The sequence below is a fragment of the Polyodon spathula genome, chromosome 2 (genome assembly GCF_017654505.1).
Source record: "Polyodon spathula isolate WHYD16114869_AA chromosome 2, ASM1765450v1, whole genome shotgun sequence".
Taxonomy (NCBI): Eukaryota; Metazoa; Chordata; class Actinopteri; order Acipenseriformes; family Polyodontidae; genus Polyodon; species Polyodon spathula.
Window position 1 is genome coordinate 33,308,271 of NC_054535.1, and position 22,597 is coordinate 33,330,867.

The 22,597-nt window shown below is 40.2% G+C and overlaps 1 protein-coding gene across 3 annotated transcripts in view; it reads right to left on the reverse strand.

Moving 5' to 3' along the window:
- Window positions 1-15,147, reverse strand: part of prss12 (serine protease 12) — a 26,643-nt gene extending 11,496 nt beyond the window's left edge. For 2 of the 3 annotated variants that reach the window (XM_041220007.1, XM_041220024.1), the window contains exons 1-7: window positions 13,929-15,147; window positions 12,616-12,754; window positions 11,182-11,357; window positions 9,388-9,538; window positions 3,792-3,970; window positions 3,181-3,322; window positions 2,468-2,664 (exon numbers count right to left, since the gene is read on the reverse strand). In XM_041220007.1, the coding sequence (XP_041075941.1) occupies window positions 2,468-2,664; window positions 3,181-3,322; window positions 3,792-3,970; window positions 9,388-9,538; window positions 11,182-11,357; window positions 12,616-12,754; window positions 13,929-14,262 (1,318 nt within the window). In that variant the 5' untranslated portion in view covers window positions 14,263-15,147. The remainder of the gene's footprint in view (window positions 1-2,467; window positions 2,665-3,180; window positions 3,323-3,791; window positions 3,971-9,387; window positions 9,539-11,181; window positions 11,358-12,615; window positions 12,755-13,928) is intronic. The other variant, XM_041220017.1, reaches the window with a different exon arrangement.
- Between the last annotated feature and the right edge of the window lie 7,450 nt (window positions 15,148-22,597).

Below are 22,597 nucleotides of genomic sequence, written 5' to 3' on the forward strand. Positions count from 1 at the left end.
TTGATTTAGGACTGCAGTAGCAAAGGTAATGAATTCTTATGCAACTGAGAGTAATCTGCAAACTTACAGTGTATTAAAGTTATTTGTCTTTAATTTCTGCAACTAGTTTCCGTGCCACACCATCCAAACACGTTGAACACATTGCAGTTTTCAGACCCTTATCCAATCTTTAGCTTATAATGTTGTTTTTGACGAAAATGTCAACAGGCCAAAAATAATATGACCTGGAAAGGCTGTGACTCAGTATTGCCTTACATAAGAACATGTGTATGCATTCAGCCATCTTAAAATCCAGAGCATCTCCGATTTCATTCTCGATGCGAAAGCAGATGCTTCATTGCGTGCAGCATAAAGACAACTATACTTCTTGTTTTTTTCTGAGTGGTTGATGAGGGTATTAACCAATTTAAGAGCTTATCTTGCACATGTCCTTTTAAATCTTAAAGGGACGTGAGCTCATCCTGAATTAAAGTGCCATCCTGAAAATATTTTGGCTTGGTAATTGAAGCTTAAGGGATACTCAGTTCCTTTTAGTTTAACTTCATGAATTAATTCTGTATGAAATTCATTTTATCAGTTGATAAAATCAGTAAACCCAAGTAGTGAGGACACAGTTCTATACCATGCATGTTTTCCGTTTAGGATTCTCATGTTTCAAAGAAATATAATTTGATATGTAACAGGTTTACTAGTCCAGTAGAATGTAAAGTAACCAGACATAATGCATTTTCCACATTCCAGATAAAGTCCTCTTTATCTATGACTTCACATATTGCAGTATTAGGTATCTAAATTATACCAGCCAGCAGTACGTTGGAATAAATACCAACGGAATGGTGTAATCATTCTCAATCTTTTAGGTTTCTTTTACTTTTGGGTTCTCTGCATGTGGGCCCGACTAGGCAGAAAGATCCATCCACTGGAAGCCATGGCTGTATATGTAGTCATTTCTGCACTCCACAGAAAACTGCTTTGAATTACAATATAATTTACTTTCTTTCAGATGACAACCCATACATATCATGACTGATTACATCCAGACATTTGGTTGCAGCCATCTGAAAAAAATACAACTACACTTGATATATGCGCTGTGGTGTTCTTCATTCTTTTCCAGAATGCAAACTGTACTTTTCTCTGCTCTGTCGCTCTACTCTCTGGAGGTGAAAAGCAGGGGGCTAGAGATTAGGTTGTAGACTAACCCTCTAATTAAAAAAATCTATCAACTTCTTTCCAGCCTTCTCAAGCATCAAACCCAGTGCAGATGTATTATTTCCACCCTGTAGCAGATTGATTTATGTTTGCCAGTTTATTACCACCCCTAAAGCTTAAGTTACAAAGGTTCCTTTGGTACAGCATTCATCACTGAGCAACGTGTTACACTGAATAAACCTGGAACAGTGTGCATATCATAAAAAAGACAGGGTTAGCTCACTCTTTTATAAAGTCACCACTTAATTCTGTCTGAAAGTCTTGAGTCTGGTCCTTGTAGTTTGCGTTAAAATAACCATATTAAATAGACATATATTTATTATTCACTGTTATGATTTTTCCTGCTTTGGCAGCTGCTTAGTAATATCTGCCTTTGCTGTCATAAAAACTACAAGAGAACTAATGTAGTAGATGCATCTGTATTGAACCACATGAAGGACATTGTAACATACTGAGGCACAGGCTCTTAAAGAGTTTATTAATTCATAACCGGATAAGAAACTAACAAATCAGGGGAAGGTCTGGGTGCTTACAATGAATGAGTACCTGTAACAACTTTTAGCAAAGAGGTTCACAAAAAAGTTAATAAAAAGAGAGTATTTTGAATAGTGCATATCAGCTGCATTGGGTACACCTTTAAAATATGATTTATATGAGAGAGGACACTAAGAACAGATTCCTGTCATTAGTCCATTATCTTTTTGTTGAATATTGATTTATGTATCATTTTTCAAATTCTCCTTGCTTTATTCTCTCTCTTCCTCTCTGCATAGCTTGTATAACGGATAGTCCACTGAAATATAACAATAAATAATCACAAAAACTGATTATGATTATGTTGCTGGAAGAGTGAATATTGGGACTGTGCGGAAATAGAAGCAAATCATATTTTGCCATATATAGATTTTTATTTTGGTATGCAGCTTTTACGCTCTTAAGGCCTTTTATCAATTTAAACCTTTTATTTATCTGATTAAGTTGATAGATTTGGTCTTTCTAATGCCCAGGGCTAATACTTCTTATATCTCTTTGATCAGTTATTATTGTATGTAAAGCCTTGACAGTACATGACAAAGTGAAAATCTACATGAATGTGAATGTAAATCCCTGTGGTTCTTTTTTTTCAGTCTAAACAGTGAGCATCCGGTCAAAGTGCTCAAATGACCCATTCTAAAGTAAAAGTCTTCTTGAAAACTCCCTAATTAACATACTGAATCAGTCTGGTATACAGGAGTAGAAAGTAGGTTATACTCACTGGATGGAATGCCATTGACATCCTGGTCAGGACTGCAAACAACCGATACATCCTCCTGGTGAGTGCAGTCGTGCTTTCTCCATTCTCTTCTTCCACATTGTACCAGAGAGGACTCTTTCCCTGAGCAGCTCACATCGTCCAAGAAGACTGGCCCTGTACCCACTGCAAAATGGGGCTGCACAGAACCCTCAACATACCTGGGTGTGTGTGTGTGTGTGTGTGTGTGTATATATATATATATATATATATATATATATATATATATATATATATATATATATATATATATATATACACACACACACACACACACACACACACACACACACACACACACACACACACACACACACACACACACACAATACAACCAGTCAGATGCAGAAGCATTTGGGATGTGTTGTGAACTTTTCTTTTCAATTCTTTGATTGCTTCAATTCTTTTTCATTGTTTTGATTAGTCAATTACTTCTTATGTTTTCATTCTCTATTATTATGTACTAAACCATGTTTAATGATTTACTTGAGTTTGTACGTTTCTGCTGCTGTTTGTTTATCATCTTGCTACCACTTGTACTCTTCTCGTTACATATATTAATAAACGACTAAGCAATTTTGATTCCTAATGGACAGGTTTCCACATTACAAAGCATGGCATGTATAGTAATTGGTGCATAATGGTTTACATCTTGTCTGTCAGAGAGGCCACTGTACCTGAATCCCAGCTGTTTGCACACAACTTGGATATTAGATTCTGTCCAGCCATCATCACAGACAGTGCCCCACTGCCCATTATAGTACACCTCCAGACGTCCTTCGTGGCTTCCTACTCCACCCACCAAACGCAGGCTACCATCTAGAATAAGAATTATTATTGTTTTTTTTTAATTTCCAGACACCTTTCAGTTGATATAGTGTATCAGTAAATTCACATAAATTATATTTTTGAAAGATCTCAGGGACTATTCAGACATTATTCATTTTAAGAACTTGTGCACATAAAAGCAATTCCTAACACCACTACATCTTATGCTTGTAGTAAAGTAAGGAGATGATTTTTATGGTTGCCACAGGTGTTTGTAATTAGATCAACTAACCACACACACATGCACGAACGCACGCATGCACACACAAAAATCCAGCCTTCTAAAATATGCAAGCTGCTCTTCAATGCCACCCACTTGAAAATAGTTACAGTGATACAGAACATAGTCTTTTTATATAATAAACAAATTGTTTACCCTTTATAATAAGCAAATAGCTTAGTTCACATGCCATCAGCATGGGCTACTTAACTTCAGCCTCAAGCCCAAGTGGCCCCCTACCTGTGAGAGGAGTGCACGAGACCCCTGCATCCTCTTTGTGTGCACAGTTGTGTTCTCCCCACTGGCTCTTGCTGCACTGCTCTATAGACAGCTCATTCCCTGTACACTGCACTTCATCCAGGAGCACGGGTCCATACCCTTCCCCAAAGTAGGCCTGGCTCCATGCTTTTGCTACACCACTGTGAAAGCAATGGTGCAAAAAAGATGAAAAAACAGCTTTGGACGAAAGCATTCCAAATGAGGATAATGAAAACCAGGTTAAAAAATAAATAAACCTAGCAACTTTGATCCTGTTAGTGAACAGAAACAAAATAATCGCTTTTTCTTATATCGCAGGTACTTGTGTTTGCCGCCTACTTAGGAGGCCTTATTCAGAAAACGTATTTTAACATTCGGTAAAATATAATGCTGCATACAGAAAACTCCTGAATGATTGTTTTTTAAAAATATAATTTAAAATGAAAATTGTACTGGACACTTTTACTAGAGAAGGAACGATACAATTTATATTTTAAATATATACATTTATCTTAATGCCAGATATTAGCAACTTAAACCATAACATGTTGCTGACAAAATCTTATAAATAATAACTATTTTACTGTTTCAATGTAGACTCTATCTATATATCCCTCCTTTTTAACATATTTTCGCATACTAAATGTTACCAAGCATCTGGATATGTAAGCCCTGCTTTTATTGCCAGTAATTAGGGTGGGGAACCAAAACAGAACATGTACTTTGCAGGGTAATTACCCCATGGTTAAACCTGAATTCTGGTACAATAATTCCAATCCTTATTCTAAAGGGTTTCCAACAAAATTATTTAAAGTCTCTATAATTTATGGATTATTAGAAGGCAGATATTTTCAATTGTTGGCATTATTTTCAGACAGCGAACCAGTGGCATGCATCTGTAACACAGTCATTTTCTAATTATGTAACTTTTTGTAGCTTTGCAACTTGTTAAACTGACAGATCGCTGTCTAAGCATTTTAATGGCACCACGTAGGAACAATGACCCTGATTCATGAGGACAGCCTCAAGTGTCCACATTTTCATTTATTGTCTTTTCATGAAATAGCTGATTGTGCTAGAAATATTAATGGTCAGAATAGCTCACATATTTATTCTGATGAGGACTGGAACTCCTTGAATAGCGATTTTATATCATAGGCCCTTTTTACATCAAACTGAACATTTTGCCATGGTATCATAAATTAAATTGTTTTTTTGTTTTTTTGTTCACAAAAGGGACTTGCAACAAAATAGTATTTTGTGAAAAACTATGTATATACAATTTCGTGAAAAAGTATTTGTCCCCTGTCTGATTTTCTGCATTTTTGCATATTTTTGATTATTGTTATCAGATCTTCAACCAAAATCTAATATTAGATAAAAGGGACCCTGAATGAACAAATAACACAACATTTTGATACTTATTTCATTTATTTATTAAAGAAAGTTATGCAACACCCAATGCCCCTGTGTGAAAAAGTAATCACCCCCTTAGACTCAGTAACTGGTTATGCCACCTTCAGTAGCAATAACTGCAACCAAACACTTCCTGTAGTTATTGATCAGTTTCTCACAGCGTCGTGGAGGAATTTTGGCCCACTCCTTCAAGCAGAACTGCTTCAGCTCAGTGACATCTGCTCGTTTCAGGTCCTGCCACAACATCTCAATGGGGTTTAGGTCTGGACTTTGACTAGGCCATTCCAAACTTTAAATTTCTTGTTCTTCAACCATGCTGATGTAGACTTGCTTGTGTGATTCGGATCATTGTCTTGCTGCATGACCCAGCTGTGCTTCAGCTTCAGCTCACAGACGAATGGCCTGACATTATCCTGTAGAACTCTCTGTTACAGAGCACAATTCATGGCTCCTTCAATGATGGCAAGACGTCCAGGTTCTGATGCAGCAAAGCATCCCCAAATCATGCCACTACCGCCACCATGCTTGACCACTGGTATGAGGTTCTTACTGTGGAATGCAGTGTTTGGTTTTCGCCAGACATAACGAGGCCCATGTTGGCCAAAAAGTTCCACTTTTAACTCATATGTCCATAGAACATTGTTCCAGAACTCTTGAGGATCATCCAGGTGCTTTTTGGCAAACTTGAGATGAGCATTCATGTTCTTCTTAGTGAGCAGTGGCACTTTGTCACATGGAGTCATGAACACTAACCTTAGCCGAGGCGAGAGAGGCCTGCAGATCCCTGGATGTTGTTCTAGGGTTCTTTGTGACTTCCTGGACGATTTTACGCATTGCTCGGAGAGATTTTGGGAGGACGGCCACTCCTGGGAAGATTCACTACTGTTCCAAACTTTCTCCATTTGGACAATATGGCTCTGACTGTGGTTTGGTGGACCCCCAGAGCCTTATAAATGGCTTTGGAACCCCTTCCAGACTGATAAGTATCAACCACCTTTTTTTCCGGAGTTCTTCAGGAATTTCTTTTGATCGTGGCATGATGTGCCTCTAGAACCTGTGTGCTGACAACTTCAATCTGATGGTAAGGGCCAAAGTTAGTCATATTTATATTGGGCAGGGCTGGCCCAAATCAGGCCTGATTGTTAACCAAAGTATTCAAACAGCGTGGTGAGTTATGGCCAACCCCCCCTATGATGAAAGCACTGGTTAAAGTGCTTCTCGGCATTTTCCATTCAAACCAATGCGAAGGAACAGATTACGATTCTCTGTCCCCTTTTATGCTGCCACGCATGACCCCTTGGTAAATGAGTGTAACCGCCTCTCCAATCTACATCAGCTATGTCGTTTCCCTTCCGGGTCAATACGTTCTTGCAACAGAGTCTCGCCTTCTTCCAGACTGGCTGACTTCCCGACCCTGGGAAAGAACTGTCAGAACAGCCCGTCCAAGGAATTCTGTTCTTGTTGCTTAGCACCCTCATAGGTCAGGAGGGAGATTTACAACCAAGAAACTGTATTTCTGTCACAGCTTGCCTGTAAGCTACCCAGAGCTGCCTTGTCCTCCGACGCTGTAGCTCTGAGGTGGCTGCAGGGTGGGTCGGCAGTGTGAAAAGAAGCGGTCGGCTGACGGCACACGCTTTGGAGGACAGCGTGTGTTCATCTTCGCCGCTCCCAAGTCAGTGCGGGGGTGTAGCGATGAGCTGAGCCTAAATATAATAGGCTATTCTAAATTGGGAGAAAATTATTTAAAAAAAAAAACAAAATGGCAAAGAATACAAGAACTATACAAGGCTAGCATCAAAGTGGGTTTGAAAATAAACCTAAAGAAGCCTCAAGTCATGTTCATAAATATACCACTCCACAGGCATTTGAAGGCAATGGGAACAAGCCTGAAGAAGTCAATAACCACGTACACTTAGGACAGTTAGTTTCGGCCAAGGAGAACCAAATATGCAAAATCAACAGAAGAGCAAAAACTGCGCTGGAGTGTCTTTGGAAGATTAAGCATGGTTCTAAAGGGAAACTAAACTTATGCCTCAAGAGGAAAGTCTTTGTCAATGCATACTGCCTGGATCCTCAATGCAAAAATGACTGAAAAATTACAAAAGACTCAATGGAGTATTGAAAGATGCATGCTGGGAATAATACGAAGAGACAGGAAAAGGAAGGAATGAATAAGAGTGCAAACAAAAGTATGCAATGTTATAAGAGCAAAAGTTTGAAAGTTGCTGATAACAAAGTTCCTGTTTCTTTTGTTTAAAGTTGTTTATTATTTCACATTCTGAATGCTTTGTAGATAAATGGCATCTCAATTGTGCAGGTTTAAGAGTTTTTGTTTGACAAAACCTCCTGACAAATAATGCACTGTGGCTTGAGTAATCCTCGGATCCAGTAAATGTAAATACTGGTGCTGGTCTCCACAACCGTTACCGTTACCTTGTAGAAAATTAATCTATCCATTTCTAATGCAATTAATACAAAGATGAGGTGGGTGGGATTCGTGGAAAGCAATTCAAATGTTTTTTTAAATGATTGGAAAGTGTATAGGATGTTACTTACCACTCCTGTGGGCTGAAACAGGATTGGTGGCACACAGTTGGTAGGATTTGTAGCATTTTGTATAAATATGACAGCGTCAAGAACAGGTTGTACACATTATTTCCAGAAGTAGTGTTAACAGAATTTCCTTTTGGCGTATAGTTTTGTAAGATATTAAACCTGGCTGAGTAAACCCATATAATAACATGGAGCTGAAATAGATCATTCACACTACGGTACACTTCACAAGTCAAGATACAAATTTAGGACAGCCTAAGGCTGGAACAGCCAGATTCCGTTTTTTATTTTCTTGAAGTTCAGTGAAGCACAGGTTAGAAAGCAGTGCATTTATGTGAATGCTAGATGTAGATTTGTTTTTGTTTTTTTCAAATAATGCTGGCTAAAAAAAGAAGTTGACGAGACAAATGTGTCTTCATAATGTGTAAGTTGTTTAGTTAGTATTTGTTTCACATTATAAAGCTGTTTCAGTTAATGGTGGATTTGAAGGCAATGCTTGGTACTGTATCAAAGGAAGCTTTAAATACAGTATGTTAATTTATAAACATACCCATGCCCCTGTGTGTATTTTGTGTTGTATGTTGTGTGTTAATGTTGGTGTACAGTCATTGGTACACGGGATATAAACGGGTCTGTGTAACACAAGTATGTAAAATATATACTTGTATTTAGGCACGAGGATTGCACAGCACTTCACGTGCAAGTAAAATGTAATAATATGTGAGCACGGGGAATTGCACTTTATTATTCACGTGCAGTTGTACCGCGACTCCAATTGAATGATTGATTAGCAATCAAGTCTTGGTACAGCTGCATAAAAGCAGCATGTTTTCACTCACTCAGGGTTGTGTGTTCAGTGAGTGGAGAACGGGTGTGGAGAGGAGAGAATTAAAAACGAGAAAACTAAACAAAGTAAAATATATAACCGTTGTTTTGACTCACCGTGTTTGTCTGTTAGAGTACTGTTTGTTTAAGTGTTAGTCTGTTTTGTTTGTCTGTTTATTTTGGCCTCACGTGCCATGTGCTGTTTTTGTTACAGCCTTTTTATTTACTGTCTGTTAATTTATTAAATGCTGAGCGCAGGGAAGTGCTCAGCTTCCCCAAAACTCCACCTCTTTGTTTATTTCCTGGTTCCTGTTTCTGGTCTGATGTCAGCCACTACCGCCGTCTTTGTGACACCATAATAAAAAAATTAGAAAACAGATAAAGGGGAAAAATGCAGACTACATACATACATATCTTGTAATTATATACCACATGGCTAAAGCTATTTGTTGTATTGATTAGTAATATTAGTAGCACAACGTGTGATTGTGTAGAAATTGTTTTTTGCAACAATTGCGTAACTGAATTTTGGGAGTTGTTTGCGGCCCTCCTGGAGTTTACTCACGGGCCACAAGTTGGAACCACTGTCATAGCAGTATTGCTAGATTATCCCCGGGGAATCCAGTGATACCAAATAAGGTATATTTTTTTTGTTTGTCATTCATTTTATTCGTATAAGAAACTGCTCAGAGACAAGTTTTAAGGCTAATTTGAAGAAATCCCAGGACAGTGAAATCCATTGGTGTGCGTGTGTATGAAACCTCAAGACGTGAATGTGACTTACCCAAAACCTAACTGCCTGCACACCACCTCTGCATCTGGATCGTCCCACTGGTCATCACAAATGGTACCCCACTGTCCGGCATGATAGACCTCCACTCTCCCTTCACGTTCAGACCTCCCACCAAGCAGACGCACTGGAACAAACACAGCCGCTGCAGCAAAGATACACAGTCCACATTTACTGCTTCCAGTCTGAAACTTAACAGCTTCATCATTAAACAGAAAGTTGTTTTTAAATAACCAAATACTTTCTTATCTACTTCATGATTCATGTATAGCTTGTACATTGATTGTTAACCTTTGGAATTAAACGGATATATACTTCATGACACACAAAGTATTGTAGACAAATTTCAAATGTTTACATACCATGGGGGAACAGAAACTGCACAAAGAATTTAGACTACAATTTGCACTTCAGATTGTGACAGATACATTTTTTGAACATGCTCTGTGTGGCATTGCTGATTAATTGAGATAACAACTGTAACAGTCAGCACTGGCTCTGCTCTTATTATACCTATTTTGACCCAAAGTAGTCTCAGACTTCATTATTGCTTTAGCAATATTCTTCACAGTCTACTCCTTAAGTCTTAACCAAATCTAATTGCTGGAGTATTGACAAGAATAACAAAAAAGATAATAATTGTGTTCATTATTATAAGGAATCATTTGATGGGTAGTCCATCATTGTCGATGGTGACAGCCTTCTGATTTCCTCATCTCATATTTGAGTTTTGACGATGAACCCTCTTATGACTAATAAATCCTATCGTTGCTCAGAAGTACTTAACACAGTCTGGACACTGAATGTCACTTGAGCAAATTGGCTGGTTTTGACAAAACTTTCATTTTATTTGCTTGTCAGCAGCATACTGGATATGTTGAGATTCATGCTCAACTTTTCCCTTAACAGTCACCATTTCTATTTTGGTTTGTCGAGGGCTATGCTCCCATGTCTCTACACTAATGCCACATTTCTTCAAGTTAGCCTTGAGACAGTCTTTACATTGTTTCCTTTGAACATTTTCCATGCTTCAGTTCAGAATAGAACACTTTCTTAGGGGTTCTATCGTCAGACATTCTCACAAGATTTCAGACCCTCTGTAGCTGAGCCTTTGTTATCATGGGATCAATGCCTAGCATTTTTGCTCTGCTTAACACTTCAGTGTCATGAATCCTGTCCTGCCTTAGTATCTTCAAGATTGTCCTGAGACAGCCAAGGTGGAAGTGATTAAGTTTCCTGATATGATGGCTATATGTGGTCCGTATCTGATGTGTATAACAGGGATGATAAGACAGCTTTGTACACCTTCAATTTGGTTTCAATTTTGATGCCTATTTTGTCCCATAAGCGCTTGTGGAGCCTACCAAAAGCGGTACTACCGTTAACTAGTCTGAGGGAAACCTCATCATCAATCAGAGCATCACAGGACAGTATACTACCTAGATAGCTAAAGCTATCCACAGCTGATAGTATGTGATCATCAATTGTGATGACAGATGGCATATATAGCTGACCTGGGGCAGGTTGATACATCACTTCGGTCTTCTTTAGGATGATGGTCAGGCCAAACTTTTTCACCCAACTATACATAATAAGGTCAAAATTCCATTAAGGGGTTATGGAGGCTGCATGATAAACCAGTTAAGCTTAAATAACAACCTTATACATATTGGTGTATTTTATTAAAATGTAGATCTAGTAATGTCTCAAAGGCTGATTTCAGGAAACTGAAGGTTCACAGCACTTAAACTTGTATTATAATAAGGAGAGGGAGAATTGTTTTCTTACCATCCTGAGGGGTGCAGGTGACAGCTGCAGTATCTCTCCGTGAGCAGACCCCGTGCCATGCTTTCCTCTCGCACTGCAGCAGATCCTCCTCATCCCCTCGACAGTGCACAGAATTCCAGTGTACGGGGACCAAACTGAACCTGGAGATTGACGCCTGCCTAGCCCTGCCTTTATACCTGCACACAGAAGCAAAACTTAGCAGGAGGGGTGCTGGTGATCATGCTTTAGTGCATAAACACTGTAAACTGTAAACATGCCTGTGGCAAGTAAAGACACTGACATACAGCCATGAATAATAGGAATTACTTCAACTGAGTTCCTCACAATCCTACCTGTTCTACAGCTTTAGTAATTGCTTTCACATCCTGTTTGAACAGCAGCAAATCCTGCTAGTCCAGTCTGGCAGCCTTTGACCTCTTCCCTTAGCTTTAGCCCAAAGGAAAGTCATGGGCTTTGCTATAATTAGAGGCAGCTTCAAAAGAAAGGTAAACTATACATTTTTGTTGCATGTTTTATACATTTGAGTACAAATGTAGACACATAACAAATACTACTTCATCATATTACCATATCATCGATAAAAAAAAAAAAAAAAAAAAAAACTGGAAATAACAACTATGTCAATTGCTGTTGCTTCAAACAGATATCAAAAAGATAATGAAACACAATACAATAGAAATACACTAGCTTGATAGCTAATATGCCATAATAACAATAGCCTGTTATTTTATTTGCCTAATGGTGTAAATTGTGTTTGTGATCTTAAAACCTTAAGCAGTACAAAGTAGTTCTTGAGTGCACCAGGTCAGCACATGGGAAACTGTTACTTTTAGTATTAAAGTTAAAGCGTTACAAAGGAACTTGATAAACTCCTGAGACAACCACTATTAATTACACTTTCAACCTGATCTGATGACTCTCATTAGTTTGATGAAATGTTAAATTAAAGGGAAATTGTGTTCCCTGTTGAAAGAAAGTGATTGCAGCCTAGGGTAACTCACATTACGGACATTTCTGGTAAATTGAGCAATTACCTTTACATGGGAGGCAAGAGTGTGGATCGACAGAGCAAAAAAGGATTTGGAGAGGGATTAAAATGTCACGGATAACATATGTTCATTCTTTTTTCCATAACACAGAGGATGCCACACAGTATTACTGTTGGTTTAAGTTCAGGAAAGCAAGAATGGAAGCTGTGGTAGGACTGTAGATATACAGGCACAGGCATATGTAAAGACACTGTGTTTGAGTAATTGGCAGAACCCAGTAACAAAGGTATGAGCCTGTTGTTATCAGTCCCAGCAGTTAAAAAAAGGTGGGAAAAAAGCACATATTTGAAAGGCTGATAAATAAATGTAACAGAGTAAGTAGCTATTTTGTTTATCGAAAGTAGCAAAGCAGTGATTGTATTTCATACTTTGTCAAACTTCTTACCCGTGGCCCAGCTGTCGACAGACTACAGCTGCATCCTCATCCCCCCAGCTGTTACTGCAGATTGTTCCCCAAACTCCATTTAAGTAAACCTCAACAGTGCCTTCCAGCTTGGTTCTGCCTCCATGTAGGCGCACTGAACCTGGTGGGTCAAAACTTTTTTTATTACAGACACGCTTTCTATTCCATTGATAAAACATACATGAAAAAGGCTGTGTAAAATATACAGGGGGAAAAGAGGTGGAGGTGTAGTTTAAAGTTTTGTCAGTTAGCAAACTGCTGCAAAAGTTCTGTAATTACAGCGTGTTCTATACATTCCTAAAAGGGCTTGTCACTCAGAATTCCTGCATACTGCCTACAAAATTACAGAGGGGTTTTGTTATGTGATGTTCAGCTTGGTCAAGTCTGGTGTTTTACACAAGTGAAGTGAGCTTCTTCTTGTTGCAATTAAACATTATAACACAACTCCCAAATGCTGTCACTGAAACAGATACTGTTAAAGAATCTTTGCTCATCATTCCCAGTAACACTTCATTTTCATCATTCCCAGTAACAAATCACACATTTATATTGTTTGTGAGCCCATTAATTTCAAAATGGGCGGATTGTATGTGTAATAATAATAATAATAATAATAAATAATAATAATAATAATAATAATAATAATAATAATAAAACAGTTTCTATTGTTCTACTAAATAACTCAAGAGTCGCTTTTTTTTAAACACCCTTACTTTGACAGAGGAGATCTGCTTACTATTTAGCAATGGAGTGCCAATTTCCTGTTATTCAAGGATCCAAATAAATAAATACATAAATATGTGTGTGTGGTCAAAATTAATAATGGATTTTCATCAAGTGAAATATGGGGCTTTGGAGTCATAGACTGAAAAGTACACAAATGCATATAGTTAAAAATAGCTAAATAAAATGTATACGTTGTTATAATAAATTTAAACAAGCTATGCATAAACTATTGTTGATTTTCTGCTTTATTGTATTGTTCCAATGTGTCTGTTTACGCTGAAGTCTATAGCAGGTGCAGGTGTAGACAAATGTTTGTCTACTCAAACCTGGTTGTCTTTATTTTTGACCAAAACAAAATGTTTGAATAAATATTGTTTTATTTCTGATTATTAGACTTAATATATCTTTACTTTGTGCAGCGTCTTAACAAGAAAAGCAGTGTTAAACAGTGTTTATAATAATAATAATAATAATAATAATAATAATAATAAATAATAAATAATAATAATAATAATAAAACAATCGTTAATTTGTTGCAGTCATTATAAATGTTTGAAAATATAAATTACCTTGTTTGCAGTCACAGTAGCCCCAGTCTACTCGGTCTCTATTGTTTCTGTAAAAGCACCATGGCCTAATCCTGCTGTCGGGGTTTCTACAATAATTGTGATCGCCCAGACCTTTTCCTGGGTATCTCTCTTTAAAACCAGTGATATTATTCCAGTTAATGCACTGTGCCCCTGACTCGGTAACATCAATTGAGCCTTGGAAATAGCCTGCTTTTCCTTTGCTCTGCAGACAGTCGTTGAATGGGAGAAGTAATGAAGAGACGTCGCTGCCAAGGCAGCGCAATCCGGTAGCAGCCACTAAAGCAACCAGCACAACAAACCTGGACCTGATCATGGTGCCATCTCCCTGTATCCGTCAGCCCACTGAAATCAAATAATCTGGGACCTTGGGCGGTACCCTTGGATAATTACATCCATAAATACATGTAAACTAGGTCCAAATCAGTGAAGGAACAAAGACTACGTACAAAAAATAAGCCGGATCAATGAATAGGTGTCGCAAACTGCCCTAGGGCACAGCAAGCTGTATGTTTATTATAGAGCTCGAGGAGAACCCAAGTTTCTTCTTCTAAAAGAAGCTCTTGATTTTCCCCTAATACAAAGTACAATATAATTATTATTTTGTTAATAGAATGCAGTGGATTAAAAATAATTGTGTGGGTAAAAAATATTACTTGATTGATATTGTTACACTATCCTTCAGTCTCGATAATAATAAAAGCTCTGATATGGCTTTAAGTCCAAAACAAAACAAAAAAACAAAAAAACAAAGCAAAACAAAACAGTTTAATTCACTTTTAAATGTATTTCCATTTTAATAATCTAATGTAGTAATCTTGCAAAGTTGTTTCACATATTATACAATACATTAGTATAACAAGTCGCTCGCAACGAGTCGGCACTGAACCGCAGACACACACGACCGGTTTTGTAAAAGCTCCAGCTGTTTTCTAAAATGACATCTGCGCGCATCGGGTTTCAACAACGGGTATGTGCATGTTGCTGCTGAGCGATTGATCCATACATCTTAGATGATATTAGCCATTTCAGTTTAATTTCACCGTTTGGTTGACCAGGTTGTTCCATTCATGACTGTCTGAGGTCAGCAGCGTCTGCAGCAGGATGTCCCTGGAGGTTTTCTTTCAGCTCATGCGTCTCAACGTTCAAGGATAACTTCTACTCATCCCCTCTTTCAACGCTCCCGATGAGGACTGCTTGCATTTCACACGGTATCACTGTACCCACAACAAACCTGCAGTCTAGCGCCCCCCAAGTAGGAAATCCAAATCTCAGCCACCGATTCCTCGGGAACAATAGGAAGATGTTTGCCTGACACTTTAGCCATGATTTATATCCCAGTTTGTACATATTCACAGGATGAGATCATGTTAAGAGTAACATAGGGTATTTCAAAGGGTTGGGATTTGATTTGTTTGCCAAGTATGCTGTGCTTCTTATAAGCAAGTATGTATTTGTGGCCAATTTATGTAGATTAAAGCTGTGTTAGAAAAAGAAAGCTCTAAATGTGTGCTAATGTTCCAGTTTGTGTAGTTTGTATTACTGCTTGTAAAACAACTATTCCATTATATAGACATCTCCATTGTCTCCATACAAAACAATACACATATAAGTAAACCAATTTTTTTTTCTTGTGAAAGAATTATGTAAGCAGCAATTTTATTATGTTTTAGTCTAGAATAAAAAATTCTTATAATATAAAAGTCTTGCAGCTAAAGCATTATTCCTAAATTCCACTATATTAGTGAGCATGGATACCCTACTCGGTCCTTGTACTGTAAATGTGTTATGAGCATGGCAATTTTTTATATTACCGTGCACATTTACAAATAGATTTACAGTAGACTGGGTTATGATTTTAACTGTATGCAAATAATTTACTTACTTGTTCCTGGTGAACTTCAAATAAACTGTACTTCAGACCTGGGTTATAGCTAACAGGTCTGTACATGAAAGCCATGAGTCAGTTCCAGTGTAGAATACAGACAGCCCACAAATCATGCCAGTAAACATACAGGAAGTTTAAAATAAACAGTAAACAAGTTTCAAAGAGATAAAACAGAACAATTACTGTGAGAAACAGAACTAAGAAATGTACTTAAACATGTTTTAGCAGCATTTCCTCCACTGAATCTAATTGTCCTTTAACTGCCACTCTTGAACTATTCAACCCTTGATAAGACGTGTCTTGTGTTTATAAACTTTTCTTTTCTCAGTAATATCCTCCCTCACTTTTTTTTTTTTGTATTATTATTATTGAAATACAACGTGGTTTGAGGGGGTCTGAGTAAGGTCCAATAATGAGGGACAATCCACAGTTATGAGTGCCTGCATGGGTGACACTACATGGACTAATTCAGTTGAAAGTTTAGTTTCATATGTCAGGATCTGCTCAGTTGTGAAACAGTTGCATCAGTTATTGTGGTCTGGAATGGCACGTTTAAACATGTCAAGCTTCAGGGCGAAGATTTCTGATGCTGACACACATTTTTCTATTAGAAATAATATCCATCATGCAACAGGACAGATTCAGCCTATGATCTTAACAGCTTTAGATAGCAAGTGGTTTAACAGCTGAAGAAGGATCCTTTTAACAGCATATCAAACAGAGCTGGGATAACTTTTGGTGGATGTAAGACTTGTGAAATATTGTCATATAAGAAAAGTAAGAATGCTCAAAGAATAGCAATAATTTTGGTAGTTTCACTGCAGGTTCTACTGATATTTTGATCTTTAAGGCATATTTTACTTGTCTATGTGAAGTCAGTAATGTACACCTTGGACCCCTATAAAATGGTTTTATAGTAGAAAAGTAATGGGTCATACTGCTTTCGGCTTCATATACATGTTCTTTCTGTGGTCACATTTTCACAAGTCCCTTGTTGATTTCCTGTTAATTCTTTTGTTTTCAGGCTTTAGTTTCCCTCTGACTACGTTTTCCTCTTCTCATTCATTTTCTGTGTTATAGGTAATAGGACTCCATCTCACTCCACATAGTTTCCTATGAAGCCTACAAATTGTACATAAAGCTTAGGTGGGGCTGTACAGTAATACAGGAAGTAAAGTTACATAACTTAAAAGAACATAATTTTTTATTTTTTATTTGTGTGGCAATCTGGTATGCCAGTGTGCTACACCGGTCTTAAAATTACCCTAGGCAGAAATGTCTTAGTACCAAGGAACAACAGTAATCTCACACTAAATACCAACACTGGAATTCAAAATTGAACAAAGTGGACCCAAACATTGTGACTCTCTGTAAATGTAATGGGGTGACCCATGTCACTTTATTTAGGCACTTTTTGTAAACATTTTAATTAGTAGCAATCGCGTTTTGATTTATCATGTTTGATTTAATGTTAGTTTGCTTTGATTTTATCACCTTGTTATAAAGCACACTTTTGTAGTTTAAGCACAGATACCACTGGCACATTGATGCTCTCCTGTTCTGATCCCCTGGCCATAGGTGTCAATTGGATAATTTGAAGAAGCTGAGCATCTGGTATAAAAGTTCCTGATTTCATCCATTCGAGAGATTGGATTTTGTCGTGGATGTGAACCTGGGTTTGTCTGGTGTGGAGGTTGGCCGCACAGCCAGCAAGTGCAAAGAAGGAATTACACAGGGCCAGCAAGTTCCTCTGGGCCCACATCAAAAGCTTGAAGGCAATGCAATGCAACCCTGGGTACCATAGGACACTCTGGTGGTTGATATGCGCCACCACTGTTGTGTTGTCAAGCCAGACTAGCACATGAATACTTCTTAGCGCTGGGAGGAAATGGCAGAGAGCAGGTGAGATCGTCTGCAGCTTCAGCATGTTTATATGCAGGGATGTCCAGTGGTCCAACCAGAATACATAGACTCCTCTACCTCCCCAGACTGCCCCCCAACCCAAATGGAGGCATCTGTCATTTACCACTTGGAGGCTGTAGACCACTCCCATATGTACACCCTCGCGCAGATGAGAGGTCCTCCTCCACCAGCGTAGGGCTGTTGAACATGCGTGAGAAATACATTGAACCAGGCTTGCAGTGGGCACATGCTAAGTAGACCCAGCTGAATGGCCGATATGGCTGCAGCCATCAGACCCAACAGTTTCTGGCACAATTGGAGGACCTGCAATCCCTGTCAAAACATGGAGAGGCAACCCTGGATAGCTGCAACTCTGTTGTCTGACAGGTATGCGCGTATCGTACTGGAGTCCAGCTGGAGCCCCAGGTACATCGTGCACTGCACCGGTGTAAGCAGACTCTTTGCATCATTGATTGTGAGGCCCAGCCTCACCAGATGCTCTGTCATGACCACCATGTGGGCCACTGCTCCCTCTCACGACTGGGAACAAATTAGATAGTTTATTACTCTGATCTCCTGGAGCCGCAGGGGGGCCAGGATAGCGTCCACACATTTTGAAAATGTATGAGGAGCTAGGGAGAGGCCGAATGGTAGCATAGCAAACTCATAAACGCTTCCCTGATAAGCGAAGCGGAGATACTTCCTGTGCTCTGGACGAATGGGAACGTGAAAGTACACGTCCTGTAAGTCCACGGTGGTGAACCAGTCGGACCGGCCGGACAGACTGGAGAATGTGAAGGTGAGTCAGCATCTGGAACCTCCTATCTTTTAAGAAGCCGATGAGGAGCCTTAGGTCTAAGGGACGAAAGCCACCATCTTCTTTGGGCACCAGAAAATATCTTGAGTAGTACCCCTCTCCATGGGAAGTGGGGTCTACGAGACAAATGGCTCATTTGCACAGCAAAGCAGTCAATACCTTCTGAAGTACCAAGGCCTGGAGAGGGTCTCTCACAAAAGTGTTCATGAGACCTCGAAAGGGAGGAGTTCCCAAGCGGAACTGAAGCATGTAACTGTTGTGCACGGTGGCGAGCACCCAGGTGTCCAAGGTGCAAGCGTGCCAGTACTGCTGTTGTACTGAAAAGGGGGTCTGAGGCCGCCAATCTTCAGGGGCCATGCTGGAGCTGCTGAGGTTGCAGTGGGGCAGTGTGGGGTGGCTGTCTAGGGCGTTGGTCCTGGAAACGCCTCCTAGGATGCTGGTGTGTGGACTGGCCACGTCCTGCATTCCCTCTGCTTGTTGGATGAGCCCAGTTGTTCACTGCTGGTGTGCCCTGTAGTGCCCTGTAGACTGTCCTGGTGACATTCTGCATCAGAAGAGCTCGCCAGCGATTTGACCTGCCCATCCTGGGAGCGCAGGGATGGAGCAATGTGGCCACCTGCCAGGACTTCTCACGTTCCTGGTGGGATCTCTGTAGGATCTCCTCCACAGCTGGCCCAAAGGTGTGTCCGGGGGCATATAGGCTCATTTAGAAGTGCAGCCTTATCTTTATCAGGGACCCTGGCTTGCGACAACCACAGCTGAGCCACAATAAAGCTAGCCAGGTTCCGGCCAAGAGCTTGCACTTGGAGACCGGAGAGCAGCGTGCCGGACAGGAGATATAGCTCAGGGAGCAGAGCCTTGCACAGTACACCATCCATATAGGCCGTCAACACGCTTGCCGTGTTTGACAGGTGAGTTGCCTGCACCTCTACTGCACACACCCGCTTGAGGTGCGTTTCTGTCACCATGCGCTGAGCATTCAGGCACGCTGGGTCACTGGCCAACCCACCCACTAGCGGAGCCTTAACCACAGCCTTAATGGCAGAGTCTACTGGGGGCGAAACCCGCTAGACCCAGCTTTTCCGTGCCTTCTAGAGAGGCAAACAATGCAACCTGCTTCAGCATGCTAGGACCTGACTCCGGACAATCCCAGGAGAAGCGCACCTCCTCCAATTGGGGTGGCAATTGGGGCTGTAACAGAGCTGTGACTGCAGCCGGGGCCGCAGGTGCCTGTTTATCCAAAAGCTTCAGGACCTCGTCTGCTTCAAACACTTCACTCTTCTTGCCTGTGGAGATGAGGAGTAAGTACGGGGGGCCTGCGTGTCAGGGATGTCCAGCAGGGGGTCCTGGGACAGTTCATGGAGGAGGGGCTCTGGAGCTCCAACCGCTGCCGATGGTCTGTCCACCGAAGACGCGGAACTCGCCCTTGTGGCCCTCTCCAACCTATTCTCCCTTACCCCGGGCTGTAAAGCTGCACAGATGCTGCAGGCCAACTCTCTGTCGAGGACCAAGGTGGCATGTTGGATGCCCAAGCACAGCACACAGAGGTTATGCCTATCCTCCTGCAGGATCTTTGCCTTGCAGGCCATGCAGGGGTGGAACCCCGACTTGCCTGACATCAGTTCGGTGTTCTGCATTGGCTGTGCACCGAACACCGCTTGCACTGGCTGTAACAAGCACTCAAGCGCTGATTAAATAGTGCGGTGCCATGCGTTCATGCACTAGCGAACACCATGCACCGTGTGTACCAAGCACCATGTGCACCGTGTGCACCGTGTTTACAGTGTACCGTGCGGCACTGTATGCCTGTGCACTAGTGTAGCAGTCGGCACCTAGCACCGTGCGCACTGAGTACCGTAAGCACTACGTGCACTGTGTACTTTGCAGCACTGTGCGTTCTTGCACTACTGCTGTAGCAGTGGGCACCAAGCACTATGTGCACAGTGCGTACAAAGTACCGCATGCACCGAGTACTGAGAGCACTAAGTGCACCATGTACCGTGCGCCGCTGTGTGTGTGTGCACTGACCTTGTGCACCGAGGTACCAAAGTACCAAGGGCTATGCGTGCGCCGCGGTATCGAAGCACCAGGGGTAGCTATGCAACTGTGCCTACCCTAACTGCAAGGTCACACACCTGGTTAGTGCGTAACATACACCAGGGAGATACAAGGGCTGAAGCCGCGGCGGGAGAGTTCGAAGCAGACAGTGAAAACCGAAAACTGTGATAGAAATAGACAGTGGAGAGCACACTGTTTGTTTACAAGGCCCGAACCATCGATGTGGATGGGCCTACGCACCTGGTGAGGTCTACTCGAGAGCGAGGATGCAGCAAGGCCTAGGAGGGTGGAGTAGAGTACGGCTGGAGGAGTCACTCAACTACGGGGATGTGGCAAGGAGCAACTATGCATTCTCAAGAAGGACAACCACTTGAGAGGGTGACTGCACAGGCAGTCACTCACAGATGACAGACAGATAAGAAAGAGCAGCCTACCACAAAAGCGAGGAAGCAGCTGAAAGGCAGAAAGGCATAAGGCTCTGTCTTTTTCAGAGTCGTTGATTCTAGGAAAGCAGCGAGCCAGCTTTCAGCACGAATGCAAGGGAAATACAATCGACTCGATTTGACTCAAGACAGTCTTTTCTATCAGCAGGCTCAGCTCACCACATAGGTCTTACCGTACCATCTTGAGAAGGAAAAAGAGATTACCTACCCAATGGGCAGGCATATCCCATATATAATGTCATTGGTGGTTGTACTCTCTTTCAGGGAAACAGGGTTACGGTAAGTAACTTAAAGGGTTTTTTTGTTTTATTTATACACACGATTTCATGTCCCATTTGTAAATATGGGCACTTGCTTTTAAACACATACAGCATTTTTCTCCCTAACCCCTAAAAAAACAGTTGTCAAAATGTTTTTGTTGTTGTATTTGTAACCATTTTTACAAATGGGCTGGAGCCCTGCATCATAATTATATTTGAGGAACAAAAGAACGTCGATGCGTACTAGTGGCAAGCCTGTTGTGTACCACAGATTGAAAACCACTGCTGTATAGTATACTGCTTAGACTAAAGTAGATTCTATAGACACCTGGATTAACATGAGGTCTACCACCACATATTAAGCAGAACATAATAGCACTGGAAACACTGAGTAAAAAAATCTGAAACAGCATTTATAGCAGGTGATATGAATTAATTATTTTCATCAAATTCAAGCCACTCAAATGCCAGAATTAATTCCATATTCCACAGACTGTTCAAACTAAGGCAGTCCAATTAGTGGTGAACTTTTAAAGGTATAAAATAAATGTACTGACGAGACACAGGAGGACCTCTGTTAGTAGGGTTACCAGATTTCCTGAGTGAAAAACTGGGACATTTAAATAACAGTGTATAATAACACAATTGTAATTTAAAATAAATACAAAAATCAGGTGTTTTCATTGCAGTTCACAACAACTCATTTTCTTTCTATTGTCATGTAATCAAAACATGTTAAAGGTACACAAAACCAGATTAGAAAAAAAAAAAAAGATCAGCTGTTGCCATTTGAATGTGTGATATAGCCTACACTTAATCAGAATTTATACATAAATAATCTGTGATCTTTTGTTTTTTGTTAATTGAGCTAACACAACCTGATACATTACGCTGCGGTTATATTACTGAGAGCACATGGTTACAGTTTTATACTTTTAAAAAAAATGGAATACAGGGATGAAAATAAGACTTCCATTGCATAGCAGTTTGGTCCAATCCTGGTTTTACTACGAGTTTAATAAGACTCACCTTGACCTCGTTTCCTATACACTGTATCAAGCTCGCATTAAAACCTGGAACAGTTGAAACTGCTTTGCAATATTTCCATACCTGGACTAGAATAGCAAAAATAGCAAAACAATGTTACTCAAAAAAAAATAAAAAAAATCAAGACTGAAAAAAGGGACAATTCCAGGTAACCTTATCTACTGTGGCCTTATGTAGGGATCACCTCATCAAGGGATAAAAAACAGGACCAAGTTCATTCTGACCTAGACGTTATT